This window comes from Polyodon spathula, chromosome 8 (assembly GCF_017654505.1).
Source record: "Polyodon spathula isolate WHYD16114869_AA chromosome 8, ASM1765450v1, whole genome shotgun sequence".
Taxonomy (NCBI): Eukaryota; Metazoa; Chordata; class Actinopteri; order Acipenseriformes; family Polyodontidae; genus Polyodon; species Polyodon spathula.
In genome coordinates, this window is record NC_054541.1 from 33664898 (window position 1) to 33687167 (window position 22270).

The following is a 22270-nucleotide window of genomic DNA, read 5'->3' on the forward strand; positions in this document are numbered from 1 at the left end:
ATAAATGATTCTAAGAAAAAGTTAACTTTTCTTTCAAAAATTACTATGCTAGTTTAGATCAATTGCATAGACCCCCATATAATATATATTATTCTACACTGATTTAATAAACTTGAATGGTAATATTTGCATAGGGGATAGAGTAAAATCTAAAACTAAGGTGAATGTGCATTCAAAGATGTTTTGAGAATTGTGCAGCTTTCCAGTTTGCGGTTTCTCCGGTTTTTGGGATGGAACCACCTAACAGTCTCGTGTTTTGATTGGTCCATGTCAGTCACGTGAATATGTCATCACGCAAATGGAAAAGCTCGCAGGCATTTTTAACATTGCGATCAGAGAGAAAGAGAGCGAGAGATCTGCTTTCCACAACCTTTCAATTAAAACATAACGTAGTATTTTGCTGTACTAATATAACAAACTATGGGTTATTACGTTATATAAATTATCATGTTATGCACGAATGTAAGAATTGTTTTTTCTGTAGTGGTGTACCTTTTTCTTTCAAATAGCATATATCTATATCAAATATATACACTATTGCAGTTTTGTTACAGGATACATTAGTTTATCTCTAATGTAAGCACAGTTGTACATACAGACTGCCCCTGTTTTCACTTACGTCCCAAATTCTAGGCCGCTTTGGTCTTTAGATAATTTTCGAATTCAGACCAGTTTTTGAGATTCAGCTGATATTCGAGTTTCTAAGTCATGCAGCACAGTTTACCATAAACTGGATCGTGAATTAATTTAAGAGTAACCCTTAGTACATGAATCAAAGTTAATGTATTTTTACTTGCCCCAGGAAGCATTATTGTTTTATGAAAAAACTGAAATAAAATGTAAATGTTAAAAAAAAATATTTCTTATTACAATGAAGAAGTTGTTTTCCTTTGTTGAAGGCTAATAATAAAACACATTTGAGATGAATATGATATTCCAAAAAAGGTCATCTCATTTGCTTATGTAATGTTCATCAATATATTGTAGCATTTCGGGTTCTTTTCGGGACAGAAATGAGACTGCAACCATGAGTAGATAAAGGCTGTTTATTTTGACAATAATTAAATAATTACAAAATAAAATCATAAAGTATGAAAAGGGGACTGGGAGTCGTAAGTGAATATAAATGATTGTAGCAGTTTACCTTTTACCCTACCCTTCCCAGTCTTTTCCCTGCACCCCTTTATATGCGCTCGCCTTATGCTTAAAGCCATCACTTTTAGTGCATATTTCTGGAACAGAAGCACTTAGAACCACCATTCACATGGTTCTAGACTCAGGGGACCAGCCTGAATGTAACATGCTATGAATCTGTAGCAATCCTTTGCAAAAAATATTTTCAGGGTGTTCAGCCTCATTTATGTCTATGGCAGGGTTGAAAAAGACATTTTCATGCAGGGGGAGTGCCCCAAACCACCTCCTAAACGGCACAGTGGTTTGAAAAAAGTAACTTTGCCGAGCCATCCTGGCACCTAGAACCAAGAAAATGGTGATTCCTTTTCCTAACCTCCACAGAACCCGAGATACACTCTGTCAAAAATGTCTAAAAACGACCCTTAGGGTCAAATCTCAGTGACCCTGGGGCCTAGAACCCAGGTTGAACTTCCCAGGGTCTTGTCTGGAGTCTCTTTTTCACAGGGAGCCATTCATTTTCAAATGCTGCATTTTCAACAAATATTCACATTTTCAGCATGAATGTGTCAAGGTTGGAATTCCAATAGCTTTTGAGCTCCAGGTTGGCAAAAAAAATTGGGATTCTTTCCAGCTGCGGAGATATGAGGTACGATAAGAGACCAACCACTCCCCATGGCAAATCCCATTATAAAAACACCATTGGGATAAGGCTCGGCAAATGGCGGTTGTGTGTCGTACGAACCGTTATGGTCCACAAACTGGGAATGATCCAATGGTAATAAAAAAAAAAAGTTTCCTTGTTTTGTAGCTGCCGTTGCTGTGTTCTCAGGAAAGAAATGTAATTGCCTGCCCGTCTCACCAAAGCTTCTGTCACTTGATGAAACATGCGTGACATTGTTGGTGGCTCACTCCATACAGATCCCCTCTCGGTCTCTGGAACGATCCAGTAGAGTAAAATTCCAGTGCCATTTGGACTTTAACGTGCACTGGTATGGCACAAGATCTAGTGGTCTGGCTTTCCAGATCTCCCTTCAATTTCTAACACAGGTCAAATATTGCTGCTGTATCCAGCCTGAATCTTTTTTTAACCTCATCACTAGGCATGTTAAGAAAAGAAACTATTTGCTTAAAAATTCTCAGACAGATTTGCTTTGCTGACCCTGGTTATCCTGTTGTAAGCAGCCTCTTGTTCTATAAGGTCATATGCTGCAGCTTCGTGTTCTATAAGGTCATATGCTGCAGCTTCGTGTTCTATAAGGTCATATGCTGCGAGGGCTACAATTGTAAATGCATTTGCACTGACATTTTCTGCCAACACCGCAGCCCTGTCCATGTTTGGTCCGTGTTAAGAACAGCTGCAACGTGGTGTTAACTCTGACAGAAAAAACGGTCCTTCTTTGTACAAAAATTTTTGATGAAAACCTTTTCCCACTTGCATAGGCAATGATATGCAAATTAGGAAACTGTCGTTTTTTTAAGGATTTGTCAGATTGTGGAAAACAGTCATTATTTGACATGCCATGCGCCACTCAGTTGTCAGAAGAGACAAAATCCACATTTGATGAATCACAAACAGTTCTTAAACCATTGTTAATCTGTTAATAATAACGATTTTTGAAACCGACACTTTGATGAATAGAGACCATTATCCAAAAGCAAAGCAGCCCAGAATTTGGGATGTAAATGAAAACAGGGGGCAGTCTATATTTAAAACTGTGATTACATTAGAGATAAAGTAATGTATCCTGTAACAAAACTGCAATAGTGTATATATTTGACATTAAAATACATCACACAAATGATTATAGCTATATGCAAGAAAAAAGTACACCACTACAGAATAAAAACAACAATTCTTACATTTGTGCATAACATGATAATTAATATAAAGTAATAACCCATAGTTTGTTATATTAGTACAATACCACGTTATATTTTAATTGAAAGGTTGTGGAAAGCAGATGTTTCACTCTTCTATCTCTGATCGCAATGTTAAAAATTAATTAATTATATATATATATATATAAAGCTTCAACTCTTATAGCTAGTTATTTTAAATGTGTATACAAAAGCACAGTTCACTTCAGACATATAAGATGCTACAATTTTTTTTTTTAAAAATACATGCACTGTACATTTTTTCTATCAATAAATGCTGTCAGTGTAATTATTTATTTTGATTGCTTTACAATACTTTGTAATCAGTATAGGTATAGAACTGTGTTTTTTGTTTTAGTTTTTTTTTTTTTTATTACATTAGACATCGCCTATATGATGCTACGCTGTGCTGGGTCTACTAAACTCCTAAATGGGTCATACTGTATTAATTGTACAGTTTTAACACCTGCTGTTTTAATTACAGAAGCCTTTCAAGCGAGATCCAGTGGTTAAAAAAAGAGGAATGTTATTACCATAACCGAATGGAAAAAGCCCTCTCTGACTGTCAATCACTGAGCATATATAAAAAAGCTGCCCTATTAGGGTCCTGCTGTGAGGAGGAAGTCCCTCCTGTGCTGTCTACGGTCCTCCTTTGACTTGTGCGGGGGAGGTCTGAAAGTTTCCAAATCCACTGGTTGGTTAATATGGAATGATGAGACCACCTTTGGCAAAAAAGCTGGGTTTATTCTTAATGTTACCCACGAGTCATTTCCAGTGAAAACCATACATGTGTCATCAATGGACAGCGCATGAACCCCACTTACTCGTCTGGCAGATGTAATGGCTATTAAAAGCGGCACTTTCAAGGAAAAAGGGTGCAATTCTGCTGACGCCACGGGCTCAAATGGGGGACCCGCAAGGACTCGCAGTACCAGTTCCAGATCCTACTTGGGGACCATGCTTTTCATGGGAGGACGAAGCCTCCGAGCCCCCCTTTAAGAAATTGTACGGCCAGGAAGTGTTCCCCAGGGGACACAGAGTCAATTTTACCGTGGCACACTGATATTTCATCAAACAGGTGCTGAAAGGTTAGAATTGTCTCAACAGGGCAGGTCACCGGATCGTGACCTTCAGCAATGCACCAGTCTTAGAAAACTCGTCTGGATAGACGGCTCTGTTCAACGGCCAGAGCCAGAGTTAGAGCAGGGCTGGGTTCGGGTGCCATAATAACCCCTCCGCTTGGCTCAGGATATCCCTACATAGTGGAAGCTGCCACGGTTGACCAAACAACATGTTGGAGAGGAGAGCAAACCAGAGGCACCTCGGGCATCTGGGTGTAACCAGCAAAACCTGTGCTCTCTCCACCCTGGTCCTCTCTAGTGTCAGGGGTAATAGCGGTAGCGAAGGGAACACATACAAGAGCCCCTGTGGCCAGGGGTGAGCTAGCACGTCTACTCCCAGGGGGCCCCCGTCACTCTCCATAGAGAACCATAGGGGGCAATGACTTGGCTGTGGCAAAGAGGTCAACTTGTGCAGTACGAAACCTCTCCCAAATCTGTTTTTCCATCTGAGGATGCAGTCTCCATTCCAAGTTGTCTGGAGCTCCTCTGGACAGGAGGTCTGCTGCGTTGTTGTCCACACCGGGGAGGTGAACCACCCTGGTGGAAGGCAAGTTTCTGTGCGTCCAGGAAAGGAGTGCGCTGCGTGGTGAAGGCCCGTCGAGCTCACGCCGCCTTGACGGTTTATGTAGGCTACCACTGTAGTATTGTCCGTCCGGAGCAGCACCTGTTTGTGCGCTAACTGTTGGCGAAAATGAGATAACACCAGGGCTACTGCTTGCAGCTTTTGGGCATTTATGTGCGCTTGCTGCCAATGTCCCTTCCACTGACCTCTTATTCCCCTCCCATTCCAGACCACTCCCCAGCCAGGCTGAAGGCATCCGTAGTGACAACTTCCCTTCTATGAGGGAAGCCGAGGGAAGATCTGATGTGCAGATTGCCGGGACAAAGCCACCACCCCAGTGTCTTCCGGCATTGTCTGGACACTCGCACCAGCCCATGTCGATAGCGGACCGGGTGCACCTTGAGTGTATTTACCCAGGTTTGAAGCAGGCGATATCTCAGCAGCCCTAAGGAAAGGATTCTCGAGGCAGCTGCCATCAGCCCCAACAACCTTTGGAATATTCCAACCTGTAGAAGAGCATCCTCTCTGAATTGGGAGAGTGTGACTTCCCATGACTGAATCCTGTCTTCTGACAGTGAGGCAAGCATGCTCACAAAGTTCAGAATGATCCCCAGGAACACTGTGGACTGAGACAGTACAAAGTTGCTCTTCTGTTGATGTATGGAGAGCCTTAACTTCGTCACATGATCTATGACCTGCCTGGTGTACGCCTCGTCACCTGCTTTGGAACGCACGCAAACTAGCCAATTGTCCAGATAGTTCAGGATCCGAATACCCCGCAGCCTGAGAGGAACCAGTGCTGCATCCATGCACTTTGAAAATGTGCGGGGCGCCAGCGAGAGGCCAAACGTCAGCACGCAGAATTTGTATGCGTTGCCTTGAAAGGCAAAGCGCAGATATTTTCTGTGCGTGGGACAGATCGGGACATGGAAGTAGGTGTGCTACAGGTCGATTGATGTGAACCAGTCACCCGGCTGGACGGACTAGAGGATACACTGTGCGGTCAACATGCTGAACTTCCTTTTTTTTAAGAACATGTTGAGGACCCTGAGGTCCAGAATAGGTCTGAAACCACCATCACTCTTGGGCACCAGGAAGTACCTAGAGTAGAAGCCTCTGAGGGCATCGTTTGGGTTTACCAAGCGCACAGCAGTCTTCTGTTGAAGATTAGCGATCTCCTGTTGAAGGAGAATTGTGCATGCTGATTTGATGGTGGTAAGGAGCACACCCTTGAAGCGTGGTGGGCCTAAGCGGAATTGCAGAGCGTAACTGTGTCTCATTGTCGATAGCACCCAGTCCTGGATGCAGCCTTGCCATGAGTCATGTCCAGTGGTCAGTCTGGTTGTGAAGGGTGAAGGTAGCAGCAGGAGCCCTCTCAGGGGCGGTCTCCCTTGAGCTTTGGAGGGGGTATGTCTTTCTTAGGCCCCGGCCTTGGTCTCCAGCCGGAAAACCGGTTCCCCCTGGCCGGCGGTGGTCCCTTACCACCCGCTCTTCCTCTGCCTGCTTGCTTTTTCTGGAGTGGAGGCAACGTTCAGGTTGCCCCTGCTGGCTATGAAAGCTACCTTGGGTGATGGCAGTAGGCAGGAAGGCGAGAGAATTTCGAAGCGACCTCCGTGGCCTTGTGGGACCTCTCAAAGCTCACATCAGTGGTCGCTCCTAATGTCTGCCCCAGTGTAATAGGAGCATCCATAAAGCCAGAGGTGTCTGCGAGCGGCTACCAGTGCCACTAGAGACCTGCCTGATGCCTGACCTAACTCCCCCATTAGGTCAGTCATTGCCTTTGTCACCGCCTGGAGCTCTCCTGCTTCCGCCTCAGTTGCCCGCTCCTGCAGTCTCTCTGCCAGCGATGACTGGTACAGGACCAGTATGGCCATTGCATTGGCCGCCCAGACTGATAACGCCGCTGACGCATATGCTTTGTTGAGCATAACATCAGCAGTCCTACAGGGTTTGGACGGGCAAGTGAAGTCTTTGTCCACTCTGGTGAAGGTGGAACCTTGGCCCAGTACATGACCATGTCCCCGATGTTAGGGAACGTGCCTAGGCCAGCTTCTTGGGCTCCTGTGGTGTGTAGCAGGGACTCTGCTCCACTGGAGCCTGCGGGAGCGGATGCCAGGTGGCTCCAAGATGAGCAAACCAGTTCCAGTCTTGGCACAAGGGTAGGGCTTGCTGTGGGTGCCGTTTCTGTTTTCAAAACCGGTTCCCTTTCCCCTCCTGCTCTGCCAGCCAGGGAACGTCCGTGGCAGCAGCTGCACGCTGCATCAAGGCCTAGAACTCCTCCCTTTGTGAAATATGTGGAAGGGGTGGTATGGAGCCCCCCGCTATGGCCTGCCCATTTGAAGTGGCAGGGTCGGACACGTCCGACCTCGATGCTGTGAACTACAGCTCGTCTGGGCTTGGGGGTCTCGGTGGGACCGGGGATGGGGAGTGCAAATGGGGAATTTGAGGCTGTGCGGTGGTAGGGGGCAGTCTCCCCTGAGACTTCAGGAGGGTCTCCAGCATGGACTGCTGGGCCTTCACCATTTCCGCCAGCTCATGAAAGGACCGCTGAGCTGAGCTTGGGCGCCTTTGCGGTGACTGGGATGGAGAGTGCCTGCGCCTCTATGGGGAAAGAGAGTGATACCTCTTGGAGCCCGTCTGCCTCCTGGGGAATGTCCTGTTGAGTGGTGTCACCTAGGCGGCGACCATCTCGCCTCCACGGATGGGTGTCTGTGCCTCTGCACTAGTGGTGGGAAGGGTGAAGGTGATCCAGGAGTATAGGGGAGCTCCCTGGTCACCGTGGTGGGCGGGGTTCCCGAGGACCTTTGGGGAGGGCCTTGGACCACTGATCTCATTCTCCCCTGCCCCAAGGAGAGATGCTGGAGAGAGGGCTGCCCTCCTGCAATTAGTTCGTTTTGAGAACTTACACCCTGGCTGTGTGATCTGGCCCTAGGCACCTGGAGCAGGAGGAATGTTCGTCCTGCCTGGGGAGTTTTGCCGCACACTCGTCACACTGGTGAAAGCCATCGGAGGACCCTGTGCATTGCAATGATATGGCGTCGGTGCCGCCTATCAGCGACGGCCTTGTGTGCACCGATCGGTGTTGGTGCCGAACAGAGCGCAGACAAAGCCGGGCTATTAATCTGTGTTGAGTGTATCCGAGTCGGTGTCGAGAAAGCGCGGTCGGTGCCGGGCAGTCGGTGCCGAGTCAACTGGCGTCGAGGTCGGTGCCTAAGGAGACCGCTATCGGTCCGATCAGTCGGTGCCGAGTCAATCGGTGCCGTGGTCAGTGCCAAGGGAGACCGCGGTCGTTGCCCAGTCTATTTGTGCCGAGGTCGGTGCCAAGTCTATCGGCGTCGAGGTCAGTGCCGCACAGAGTGCAGTCTGTGCCGAGGTCGGTGTTCTGACCGGTGCCGAGTTTAATCAGCGTCAGGAGCGCCGCCGAAGATGTCTCCCACAGGTGCCGATCAATCGGCATCGGGGACGACGTCAAGGTACTGTCCAAGCCAGACGCTGAGTTAATTCGGCGTCGGGGTTTGGCGCCAAGGAGAGCATGGTCGATGCCGTGCTGATGTAGCCGAGTCAATCAGCGTCGGCATTGATGGTAAGCGCAGCAACGCTAGGAAAGTCAGAGGCTTGGGAGGGGCACGCAGGCCTGAGCTGCAAGGTAGCTGAAGCCGAGTAAATTGGCATAGGGGACAACGCCATGATCCCGTGGAGTCACCCTACAGCACGACAATAGCTCACACAACGGTAATTTTGACTACACAAGGTAGTAAAAAGAGAAATACGGCTGCTTGCCAATCGCAAAAGAGGGGTCGAAACCAGCTCTAATCAGTAATACTGACGCGAGACTCAAGCAAGAGCAATCTCAAAAAAACACTTGAGAGTGTAGCTTACAGTGTGAATAAATTTGTAGGCTCGAAGAACCAAACAAATCAGCCAATTTCCAGAACAAAGACACACAAGGCAACCTGTGACCTGACTCAGTGGACTGAGAGAGAAAATGGCGAAATGCTACTGTGAGGACGACACTCTTCAACAGGAGGTGGGAAGGACTTTACAGCAGGACACTGATAGGGCAGCTTTTTGTATATATGCTCAGTGATTGACGGTCAGAGAGGGCTCTTCTCATTTGATAATGGTTGTCATTCTACTTGAACGGGAACTTTAAACACTCTTAATCAGAAATCCCTGTCATGCAATCCGGCACACGCAGTGAAGTTGCTTGCCACCCGTTCTAATATAATTTGCTGTCTGGTTGTTGAATGTGAGTAAGAACGATGGAAACTTATACATTTTGTTTTGTTTTGCTCGTTTATTACGCTTGCTGCAATGAAATCTACAGATTTGACGCTGATATCAATAACCTATCTATTGGAAAAAATAAAGTTTACGTTGCCACCGAGAGCCACCTTTACCAGCTGAAGCATGATTTGAAGTTGGAGATAAAAAACGAAGTATTTGTCAACAACAGTTGTACCGGCAATACATTAAATCGGATCAAACTCCTGGTGGTATACGAAGACAACAACACATTAATTCAGTGTGGTACAAGAAATCATGGGGCTTGCGAAGTGAGACGTCTGAATAATATTTCAAACATCATATTTTCAGATGAGGTACCCACTGTTCCTGTCTACTCTGGTTCAGCTGTAGGTTTCTTATTCAAGGCTGAAACTACTACGTATTTGGCTGTTGGCGCGTTTAGAACAAATGTTCCGCCGCCTTGTACAGAGGATGACCTACTGCCAATTACTGTGAGGGACGTTGTTGGTATAAACATATTTTTAGAACAACAAGCCCCTCATAAACCCTTTATTTCAGTGCGAAATGGAAAAAAATAGGCCTACACTTTGTGGACGGTTTTCAGTGGTTACAGAGGATTTATTTCTTTTTAAACATCAATAACACATCCAATTCCTCATCGAGAATAATTGTAATGGAAACTAAAAAATACAAATTGGACATGTTTACCACTTTCACTGCTGTGACCATGTCGTGCTGCAATGATAAAGCCCGTCCAGAGCTGCTTTCCTCTTCTTTAGCACAGCTGTCCGGAGACAGTGCTCTCTGGGCGGGGGTTTTCACAGCTGGGAAGTCGGGTGGACCTGATACTACAGCGCTGGGAGTCTTGAACCTGTCAGATGCCCGGCTTCAGAAAAGCGCTGCCAAGGATGAGGACTTCTGCTTTCTAGACTGTGATCACACACCTGTATGTATTTTACAATATACTGTTTTAACATAATTCTGGCGGTTCATTTATATGTTACACTCATAGTCAGGATTCGGTCCCGACAAAAATAACCATTTTGCGATTTGCGCATTGACAGATTTTCAAAGAACCAAATAAAAGTTTATTTCAGTCTATGAACAAATTATTTTGAGCAAATTGTGAAATGGAGATGTCAAACAAGCAGAGCAAAACGTAAAAGAAGATAGCTTCATGAGTTTTCCGTCTGCTGGGGGATATAGTCGGAATGAATTTCAGTTGTCCAATAGTTAATTCCTAATTTGGACTAAGTACCCAAAGAAAACACACTTTCTCTTCGTACAGCAGCAGCAGCTGCTTCTTGGGCTATGCAAGGCATGTTTGTCAACCAAGGAAGTGCTTCTGTGTGCGTAAGGGAGTTCAGTGCAATTCTAAATGACACAGCAGCAAGTCTTCCAAAAACAAATCCAGTGATTTGTATGCTTAAAAAATATATATATATATATATATATATATATATATATATATATATATATATATATATATATATATATATATATATATATATATTTTTATGTAAAAAATAAAAATAATAATAAAAATAATAATAATTAATAATAATTATTTTACACAGGCGCGCCACTGCCTGGTGCTGGTCGGGTTTGCAAAACCTGTTTTCTAAAAAGTGGTAATTCGATTTATGAGAATATTATAAACATTTAATAAACATACTTTTCTTTCTTTTTTCATTATTTCATTCGCTTAAACTGTGATTAGACAACGTGGATTGGTATTTGTAGTTGTAGTTTAAATAATGTGCATACAACAGTCATATATGAGTAAAACAATCCAATTTTAATTGTGTTATTGTTTTCCTCTAAAACTGTATTTCTAAATAACAAGACGAGAACATTACGAACGTTATTTCAAACTCGCTTGAAGTTTAATGTTTGGTGTCACTATCCTCCTGATTTGCTCAACACCGAACCCTTGCAAGTGAGGCTACGGTAAATACATACATAATGAATCAATGACGTTATAAATATAATTTTATGTTCATTCAATATATATAATATATATATATATATATATATATATATATATATATATATATATATATATATATTATTGTATTTTTTGTTTGTATTTCACTTGATGCCCATTTTTTAACACCCCGCAATTAATTTCTAATCGCTGATTGAGCAGGTCATTATGGACATGCAATAAATTGAAATAAACCGAACACGTATATAACATTTACTTGACTAGCACTGTTATGAATTGCAAGAAAAAAATATTGTAGAATCTTCTAGAAATGAAGCCTCGAAATCGGCTCTGACACAGAGTCTGTCATTTTGGAGACGCAATAAATTGAAATACCCCAATTGTCCGTGAGAAATAATACTGCCCACTTATATTATACTTACCTGACTAGCATTATTATGAATTTCAAGAAACATTATTGTAGAATTTTGTAGTAATGACGTATTACATTTGGCTCAGATATTTTTTATTGACAAATTGGTGAATCTGTCATTTTGGAGATGCAATAATTCACAATTCCTCCATTGTCTGTGAGAAATAACACTGCCCACTTATATTACACTAATCTGACTAGCATTATTATGAATTATAAAAATGACTGTTGAATTTTGGAGTAATGACATACTACATCTGGCTCAGACAATTATTATTTTTTTGAAGGTTTAGTCAATCTGTCATTTTGGAGACAAAATAATTCACAATTCCTACATTGTTTGTCAAAAATAAAACCCTATACTTAAGTTAAACTTACCTGATTAGCATTATTGTGACTTGCAAGAAAAATTACTGTAGAATGTTGGAGTAATGATACATAAAATTCGGCCCTGACAAAGAAACAGCACTTTAAATATATTTGCCAGCAGCGGCGGATCACGGAACAGCCCTGCCAAATACAAATCCCTGGTCAGATCTCTGTTTGGGGGGATTTCTGACCTGCAAATCATTTACAGTGCTTTATGTTTAAAACAATTCCAAATTTCACTGGTTTTATTCAGTGCTTCATTGGGTACTGATACGCAGTTCGGATGTTACCATTCCTGACATATCATGCACTGTACCATCAGTTGTGTGTTATGTGCTGTTCTGCACACACAGTGCACGTCAATTTCTAGAATTGCAATATTATCTTCTCTTTCTTTTCCTTTTAATTCTGGAAATTTGGTTACATGCCTTCTTTTAAGCAGCTTCCAAGGTGAGCGTGCATCTTTTTCTCAGCATACTCTATGTTTTCAGGTCTCTCTCTCTGGCAAAGTGATGCTATGAAATGGCAAAAAGGCCACAGTTGCCACAGGTTGTTTGTTTTTGAACAGCAGGTACATTCACAACAAAATGGGATGCCTGTGGCCTTACCATCAATCATACAAACAAATCCCATTAGTACTACAGAACTCACTGCTGAATGACCCAGTGGTTGTCATGCACATTCAGAATCTGGACAAAGGGAGATCTTGCTGTTCCAACAACACCACCGCTGTCCAGTGACTCATGAATCAATGTAGACTGGAAACCACTGACATTTGGAAACTCTTTGGACAGGAGGAATGACAACATCAATTCAAATGGTTACTGATGAACGGTGGTCTAGTAATTGATTTGGGTGTTATGAGCTAATTTGGTAATCTTCTTCCCCAGATAGGCCCATGGCATTGTTTCTACTCATAAAAACACCCTCATCCATCAAATTCTGGGTTGTAGTTTGCGATTAGCTGGTAGGTAAAAAAAATAAATAAATGAAAAATAAAGTCTTAATCCCTGACTAATTTAGTTGTATTATAGTAATTACACTTGTATTATATAGATTTATTATTTTGTATTTTTGTTGTTATTATTGAGGTTGACCACATTTACACTGTTTAATTACCAGTTGAGTTTATTTGAAAAGCCACTGTCTTTTACCATTACCTTCTTGCAAATTTGTGGTGAAAGATCCATTTACCAATTCAGTCAGTGTTTTTTTTTTTGTTTTTTTTTGTTGTTCTTCTGTCTGAGACGATTTTGGTGCTTCATTCCTGCAAAATTGTACAATTGAAATTCATAATAATGCTAGTAGAGTAAGTGTATTATAACTGTACAGTTTTATTTTTGACAGACAATGGGGCAATTCTGATTTGTTGTGTCTCCAAAATGACAGATTTGACGAATTTGTCAAAAAAAATTGTCTGAACCAAATATAGTACATCATTACTCCAAAATTCTACAGTAATTTTTCTTGAAATTCATAATAATGGTAGTCAAGTAAGTGTAATATAAGCGTACAGTTTTTATTTATTTTTTTTTTTCACAAACAATGGGGGAATTTTGACTTATTGCATCTCCAAAATGACAGATTATCCAATTCACCAAGTGCCGTTTTCTGAGCCGAGTTTGGTACGCAGTTTCTCCAGAATTCTACAGTAATTTATCTTGTAGTTCTTAATAATGACAGGTTGGGGAGGTCTACTGTAAATGCTGCCAGATTTTCAGTGGACAAGTGATTTTTTAGTGCTGATAGCCTGACCAAGAGTTTGAAAGCATCTTATAGATTGACTGCAGTAAAAAATCTAACTTGTTATCCATGCCTATCGGTCACTCAAATGAAATAGTGCGCCTGCATTTTATGAGGATTTAGAAGCTTTTAATGTATTCTGCAAAAAAAAATGTATAATAGGTATTACTACAATAAACGGTATTACTAAAAATGACTGTAGTGGAACTCTGCAGTACTATTTCAAATGCGCAGTGTGTAAATATTATTTTATTTCTGCAGTGTATTATGTAGTGCCATGTGCTGATGCTTTATGGTTGTGGCAGCCCATAGACAATGTATTATTGTACTGGAACGAGACCTATATATTTCAAAGGGTCGCAACACTTGCTAACTCTTATTAAATTTAAACATGGATGCCAGTTTGAGATACCACTGTGCTTATGAGATGGCATCATGTTTTAGAGATGGTGAGCTGTTCTGGGATACCAAGATATTTGGTATGGGATAAAAGGGTAAAGAAATGTCCCACCCACAGTTATTTTGTTTCAAGGCTGGTGACACCATCATTTCAATCTCTAGTTTTTCAAAGGTCACGTTTGTAACATTTTTTTCCCCAGGTTTTATTCAAATGATATTTTAGTGTTGTTGTCTCTGAGGACAGTAAGGTGTTTAATTTGTTAGGCAGGCTTAGTGTGGGCTGAACCAAAGAATATTTAAGCAACATCACATGACAGGGGGTCTGTTGTGGGGATATTGACACACCTCGGAGCCGCTGTGAGGCCTCTCTGTGTGAGGTCAGAACGGGCCTATGGCCAAAGCAAAAAAAAATCTGTTACGGTAATGATAGTATCGGATCCTAATAAAGTGGCCAGACAGTCTAAGCACAATGTGTGAATAATCTTTTCTTTTCAAAATCCATTAAGATTTTTTTTTTTGTTTATCATATTGTATTGTGACCTGCTTATGACATTTTTTACCTTAGTGTAAGGTTTACAACCCTAGAAGGATACCACCTGAAGAATAAAAAGATTTTGTTGCTTTTTTTCTCATCTTCCAGCCCTCCTCAAGCAATAAAATTATTCCAATTAAAGCAGCGCTGGTCCATTCTAAGATGACATCGTTAGCAACAGTTGCTATTCACAACTGGGTGGTGGCGTTCATTGGGACTGGGGATGGGCAGTTGCTAAAGGTCAGTGACACTCTTCCATAGCCACTAGTACAGTAAGTGAGAAAGATATTTGAAAATGATTTGTAATGTCAGAACTGCAAGTGGGTGTAGCTAACAAAGTACTTTTGTAAATCTTAACTGTCCTGCACTTCCATTTACTGGAAAGTTCTCAAATGTGCAGTATTGTTTTTGGGGTTTTTTTTGGTAAAATTATATAAGATAAAAAAAAAAAGAATACCAGTGGTCCAATGATAAATAAAAGGCTTTGGTAATATCAATAAAGTGTTTAATGTATCTCATTTATGATTAGAAATAAATAGTGTAGTGCGCCTGCCTGCAGCACCCAAGATCGCTACAATAACTTCAGATGTAACAGTAGATCATTTTGCTGTGGCTGGATAGACTAAGATGTATTTTTGGTAGGTTGGAGACATTTTCTGTCAAGTGTATTATAAACCTGATCATTTTAAAAGAGTACATGAGAACAAAAGTATTTATTAAACAAACTCTTAGAAAGCTTTTTATACATATTTGAACTGATCCTATTAAAGTAAGCACCAAAAAAAACAAAAGCAACAAAAAAAAAAAAATCTTGTTCATACATCTTGTATATGAACCAACGTGGCTGTTCACAAGTTTCTTAAAGGAACTTGTAGCTACAGTATTCTAAATAACCATATATTAGTTTTAAAAAGCTGTTCAGATACTGCAATATTATTCCTTATTTGTTCTAAATTAAATGTAACTAACTATTCCCCTACTTACAGATTGTTATAGACCAGAATCAGAAAGTGAGTTGTCCAGAAATCCTGTATGAATCTCCAGCAGAAAAGGCTGTGTTTTTTTAAATGTTGCTGGACCCCGTGGAACAAGAGCACGTATACATGGCTTCTGGAAATGAGGTACTTTGTTATTTGAGCATGATTTGAGATTGAGTGTATTTTGGAGGGAACTCTAATAAACCATGCTGTTTTTCTTTTGTAGCTCACCAGAATAAAAGTAGCAAACTGTAGTAAATTTGACTCCTGGAAAACGTGTTGGTTGGCACAGGATCCCTTCTGTGGATGGTGTGCTCATGAGAACAGGTCTGTATACAGACACACATTTTTACACTCCTTTTTCAATAGTGAAATGCTTTCTAAGCCAGTTAAAAGTTGTTTTTGCAGTTGCAATGCCTGAAAAACTGCGCCATAAAAAGAAAAGAGAACAAGTCATGTGAAATCGCAAAATGGCCACATGATTGAGGTCAAATTTTACACTTAGTGGTCAGCATCACACTAACAAATAAACTGTTGGTGAACTTCTTGGCTTTGAATAAGTCAGCTTTTTTTTTTTAAAGTCAGTCATGTCTAGAATACATCAAAATAAAATGTTAAATATTTTCTCAAATCAACTCTGTTACTAAAGTAATTATCCACATATTTGTTCCATTTCCGTGTAGTCCATATAGAAACTTAAAATGTGTGTCATGCTACGTACAGCATGCCAGGGGCTCCCAAACTCTATTAACTGGTGGTGCCCTACAGCGCTAGGCATCCCTAACTGATGGATCCATAGAATTTAGTTATACACCTCTTTTGTTGTAGAATAGGAAATACCTTTAGTGCAGGCATTGGGAATTAACATTCTAAATATGTGATAGATCTGACATTAACGTTGTATTCAGTGTTGCATTTGAAGTAACCCCAAGCAAATGAATAAGCAGATTCCCCGACTTGTGACACATTGCTTTGTCTTGTGTCTGGAAATATTTCTGTCTCTGAGGACACAACAGAGTAAGTTCACCCTCAATACGTCCTCTTGTAAACTCTACATTAACCTCCTCAAACTACTGCTGCACGGTTTAGGCAGTCAACTTTCACAAACTACCATAAAGTAATTAATTATGGTGCCCACAATCACTTTGCAAAGCCTTTCCAACTTTGTTCTGGTTCTCAGGATTATAGGGCTCTTTTTCAAGCAAGTGTAAGGGCAAAGGAAGAACAAAACAACAGTAATGACAAGCCAGTGGGACTCATTAAATGAGTTACAGAGTTCAGTGCACAGCCTGTTTTTTTAATATGTAGTATGTTTTCTTGTATGGATATTTGGGCTTATAGGTGTTTCTTTTTTTTCTCAAAACTTGTGAATGACTTGTTGGATTGGTTTGAAAATGTGTACATGCATTCATGATGATGGGAGAATGAACACGCCCAAAACACCCCCACTGGATATTAATAATGTAGATCTATGAGCATCTATTGCAAACAACCTCATTTCTTGCTGCTTTTCTTCCACTGAAGTTATTTTGTTATGTTGTGACAATATGCAATTTTGCAGCCCAGCATGTACTGTGTACTGTGCTTTAAATGTGCTGTTACAAGAGTGCTCCCACAACACTGAACTGTGAAACCACTCGGTACAGCCTTGGAAATGTTCATCTTACTTTTTTTTTTTGTGTTAAAATTTGTAGATGCACTTTGGCGAATGAATGCTCAAGACCAAGCTTGATTTGGGTTACCATAGCAGAGGGGTCTATTCAAAACCCCAATCAAATATTTTCCTATAGATTGATTGACAGCTCTTCTGAAAATAAACAGGTACAAATACACATGCAAGTTAACATTTTACAAAATTGTCTTTTTGTGAAACATGTTGTTATTTCTGTTCATTCATTCAGTCATTCAGTCATTCATTCCCCTTAGGACATTCATTTGACGGCACAAGTCTATGTAAAGAACTCAAGAGACCATTCCTTCACTTGTCGGCTAACAACAGCTGAAAATGAAAATCTTTGTGAAAAACACAACACAATGTTTCCAGATTGCTCCTGCAGTTTCCCAAAAGACAAACTTAGTGCTAAAGGTAATTGTTTAATGAGCTGTTTGTATCTGGTTTGCATGTCAATTTGTAGACCCTCCAGGGAAGTTTTACTTACTGTAATCACATCCTTACTTTATCCCCAAGACTAATATGCCAAGAATACAGACAGATACAGAGACAGACAGACATGTATGGCTGCATTAACTATAGTATGTGGTAATTGTTTTTCAGGGGTCTGAAAGCTCTGTATTAGGGAACTACTGGAGCAGTAGTTCTGGGAAGCTTTATCTAAATACATTAAACAAAAGTAAAAATAGTAATATATCATGTGTATTCCTAATGAGAATATGAAATATATTTCTAAAAATATGTTCAATTTTCAAAACTATAAAATATTTTTTTTAAATCTCATCTGGCATCTAAATGTAATTTTTAGGTAATGTTTTATTTTGCAAGGAATAAATAAGTATTTCATTATTCATTAATTGAAGTTAACTTTACATGTAAACAACCAATATATGTTATTAATTAAATATGTTATTACTTTGTATTAGAAATCAGTTTAATTAAAGGTCAAATAAGAAGTGTCTGAAGTATGTTGATTAGTTTTAGTTTTAAGTACGGTAAGAGCATTGATATTACTCTAGAATGCTTTACCTCACTTTCATGTGTTGGCCTGAACTACAGTAGCATACTGGTACCAGGATGCACAGATTCAATAGGTATAGTTATGCCATACCTCAGTGTTTTTTCCATCCTTCCTTCATTGCAGGCCTCAAAGTTAGTGTGACATTTGCCATTGGCACATTTACATTCTATGAAACAATGACTCTACATAATTGTTCTAAAATTGGAAGCACCCCCACTAAAGTTACGTAAGTACTGTCATTTTAATGTTTTTATTTTAATTTTAGAAAAGCTGTTATTTATTTTTAGTCGTGCACACTTTAACCATGTGCTACATTCACAGAGAATTTAATGTAACATTTTTTGCTAAAAAGAAAACAAAAAATGGATGTTAAAAAGCTTTAAATAAATCACTCAAGAGGTTAACAAAAATGTCTGAAAATTCAGCACGGTAGTAAATTATTTATAATATGTATCTATTATCCGAAGAGCAGTTTCAAAACAGACTCACTCCACAACTTGTGATTGAATCTAAATGGCAACCTGAGCTGAAAGGCTTCACAGCCTACTTCCTGACCACACAGAGCCCCAGTCCCAGGAAGTGGTTTACACTCGAGTTACGTAGTTCTACTTTTAAAATTGAGACATTCAGAAATAATAACTCACTGGCAAAAAAAATTGGAGATTTTAAGTAAAATTTAACTTTACAAGGTGGTTGGTTCATGTGCACTGTCCCTCAGCTCAGTCAGTAGCTGCAGTGTGCAGTCTCCAGTTCCTTCATTTGTGTAAATCTTCAACGGGAAAGCAGTACTTTGGTTGTAAGCAGATCATATCTAGCCTTGCACGTATGTGCTTAGTGACATGCAACATGCTACATGCTAAAGTGCCCCCGAAGATACTGACAACATGCCCCACATGTCATCCAGTTCCTATCCAGTTTTAAATAACTTTAGCATAACTGAGGCAGAAGTGTTAAAGGGACTAGGAGCTCTTAAAATAAACAAATCCCCTGGGCCGGATGAGATCCTCCCAGTAGTACTCAAAGAAATGAAAGAAGTCATTTACGAACCGCTAACCAAGATCATGCAGCAGTCTCTTGACACAGGGGTGGTATCGACAGACTGGACAATTGCAAACATAATACCGATCCACAAAAAGGGAAACAAAACTGAACAAGGTAACTAGAGACCAGTAAGCCTGACTTCTATTATATGCAAACTTATGGAAACTATAATAAGATCCAAAATGGAAAAGTACCTATATGGTAACAGGGTCCTGGGAGACAGTCAACATGGTTTTAGGAAAGGGAGATCGTGTCTAACTAACTTGCTTGATTTTTCTGAGGATGCAACCTCGATAATGGATAATTGCAAAGCATATGACATGGTTTATTTAGATTTCCAGAAAGCTTTTGACAAAGTCCCGCACAAAAGATTAATTCTCAAACTGAACGCAGTTGGGATTCAAGGAAACACATGTACATGGATTAGGGAGTGGTTAACATGTAGAAAACAGAAAGTACTGATTAGAGGAAAAACCTCAGAATGGAGTGTGGTAACCAGCAGTGTACCACAGGGATCAGTATTAGGTCCTCTGCTATTCCTAATCTACATTAATGATTTAGATTCTTGTTTAGTAAGCACACTTGTTAAATTTGCAGATGACACAAAAGTAGGAGGAGTGGCAAACACTGTTGTAGCAGCAAAGGTCATTCAAAATGATCTAGACAAGATTCAGAACTGGGCAGACACATGGCAAATGACATTTAATAGAGAAAAGTGTAAGGTACTGCATGCAGGAAATAAAAATGTACATTATAAATATCATATGGGAGATACTGAAATTGGAGAAGGAATCTATGAAAAAGACCTAGGAGTTTTTGTTGGCTCAGAAATGTCTTTATCTAGACAATGTGGGGAAGCTATAAAAAAGGCTAACAAGATGCTTGGATACATTGTGAAAAGTGTTGAATTTAAATCAAGGGAAGTAATGTTAAAACTGTACAATGCACTAGTAAGACCTCATCTTGAATATTGTGTTCAGTTCTGGTCACCTCGCTATAAAAAAGATATTGCCTCTCTAGAAAGAGTGCAAAGAAGAGCGACCAGAATTATTCTGGGCTTAGAAGGGGGCATGTCATATGCAGACAGGCTAAAAGAACTGAATCTGTTCAGTCTTGAACAAAGAAGACTACGCGGCGACCTAATTCAAGCATTCAAAATTCTAAAAGGTATTGACAATGTCGACCCAAGGGGCTTTTTTGACCTGAAAAAAGAAACAAGGACCAGGGGTCACAAATGGAGATTAGACAAAGGGGCATTCAGAACAGAAAATAGGAGGCACTTTTTTACACAGAGAATTGTGAGGGTCTGGAATCAACTCCCCAGTAATGTTGTTGAAGCTGACACCCTGGGATCCTTCAAGAAGCTGCTTGATGAGATTCTGAGATCAATATGCTACTAACAGCCAAACGAGCAAGATGGGCCGAATGGCCTCCTCTCGTTTGTAAACTTTCTTATGTTCTTATGTTCTTATGTTCTTAGGCCTATTACCTTCTAGAAATTTGAAAGCCTGGAACACGGCTGACAGAGCTTGGGTGTCATTCATTTTATTTCTAAATCCCTAATTCTCTACCCAATACTTTTTTACAAGAAATATCCATAATTTAAAATAGCCAAATTGCCCATGTTTGTTTACTGTAGGTCTATAGTAATATTAAGATATTTTACATCATGGAAATTCTGTTACACAAGGCTTATTGTGCATGCAGCCTTGAGCAGCTGCTGCTGTTTCTGTACAATCCTCTGAATGCAGTAGGTATACCCACTGTAATGTGCATAGATAATCTGCCTTTAATAGGTAACATTTAAAAAGATAAACTGAGGAATGTGTATAACTAGGACTTGCTGGTTGTCTAGTTCAATGTTCTCATAACCCTTTTCTTCATGTAGATACCTGCAAGATCACTGTACCTGTGGAAACATTCTGGTATCTAAACATCATTGTGGTTGTTACACCATTCTCAATGCAGATTTGCAAACTGCACACCCTTAAAAGCATGCTATTTTGCAAGTATTGAAATGGTTAGGATCTGTTGCATTAAAGGAAACCCACACATCTTGCAAAGTTATTTGTGGTCAGTGGTGGGGGATAGTCAGGCGAGGCAAGATCAATTAGATTAAAACCAGATAGAGAGTGAGGCAGAGAGGAGCAGTTACCCATTAAGATGACTGTTTGTTTAGTTTATCATTATGTGTTTATCTTGGCTGCTGTGTGGTTTCAATTTAGTCTCTCAGAAACTGGCAACACCATGCCTTTGGTTTTTTACTTGAAAATTTCAGTTTTGTAATGTTATGACACCCTGGAGAGAGAGAGACAGTGGAAACTTCAGTTTAAAAGTTGTTTGGATGGGAATGAAAGTTTCGATATGTACTGTAAGCTGCGTGGTGGTGATTGCTAAATCAGATGCACTGTTGGCTACTAACCATACAGTATGCTGACATAAAGTGGACAAGGCACTCCAGGAGGGGGTCACATCTTAGAACAGTTAAACTTGTAGCAGGTAAATAGTTGAACGCTTTTGATTTCTTAACAAATGGTAACTAGAAAAGCTATGGTAGACTTTCTTATCTAGTGTTTAACTAGTGTGCAAGTCATCACATCCTAGTGACTTTTTAAATGCACCCTTCTCAGAATGATATCTTTACTCTTAAGTACATCAGGTACACCAGATTAAATAATCTCCCTGTAACACCCTGGCCCTAATGGAAATAGCATATTTACTCAGGCAAAAATAAAAAAAAAAAGTGGGGGGGGGGCCCCCCGCCCGGGCATTTATTTGTGCATAATATATGGGCATATTATCATATATTAATATATTATAATTAATATAGTATATTGATAGAGATCTCACAGACTCTCTATATATCAATGTTGCAAAAACTAACTCTTGGTCACATTTTACTAAACGTTTTTAAACTGATAAATAAAAAATTACCATTTACTACACCAAGTTGGCCTCTATGGTACAGCAGTTCTTAACTGCTACTCAAAATGATAAATTGCTTAAAAAATTCTTCAGCAAGTAGATATTTAATTTGCTTTGCCTTTAAATATTTAACCAGAAACTTTAAAATGAAAACTAAACTAATTTGAGAGTTTTGTGAGATGTCATATAGTACAAGCATGCCCTATATGTGTGCACTTTTACTAAAAGATCATCTGTAATTTTATCTTTTAATAGTCATAACAGGTGCTGTAATTTAAGAACTTAATC

General features: G+C 40.2%; 1 protein-coding gene and 1 long non-coding RNA gene across 2 annotated transcripts; both read left to right on the forward strand.

The window, feature by feature from the left end:
• Positions 1–9312: 9312 nt before the first annotated feature.
• Positions 9313–15434, forward strand: LOC121319819 (plexin-C1-like). The gene is made up of 3 exons (XM_041257670.1): positions 9313–9889; positions 14455–14586; positions 15333–15434. The coding sequence occupies exons 1-3, from the start codon at positions 9617–9619 to the stop codon at positions 15411–15413; spliced, it is 486 nt and encodes a 161-aa protein (XP_041113604.1). The 5' UTR covers positions 9313–9616; the 3' UTR covers positions 15414–15434.
• Positions 15435–15579: 145 nt separating this feature from the next.
• LOC121319820 lies at positions 15580–17295 on the forward strand. Its single transcript, XR_005950753.1, has 3 exons — positions 15580–15650; positions 17018–17144; positions 17250–17295. It is a non-coding gene; the product is annotated as an uncharacterized LOC121319820 (long non-coding RNA).
• Positions 17296–22270: the final 4975 nt, after the last annotated feature.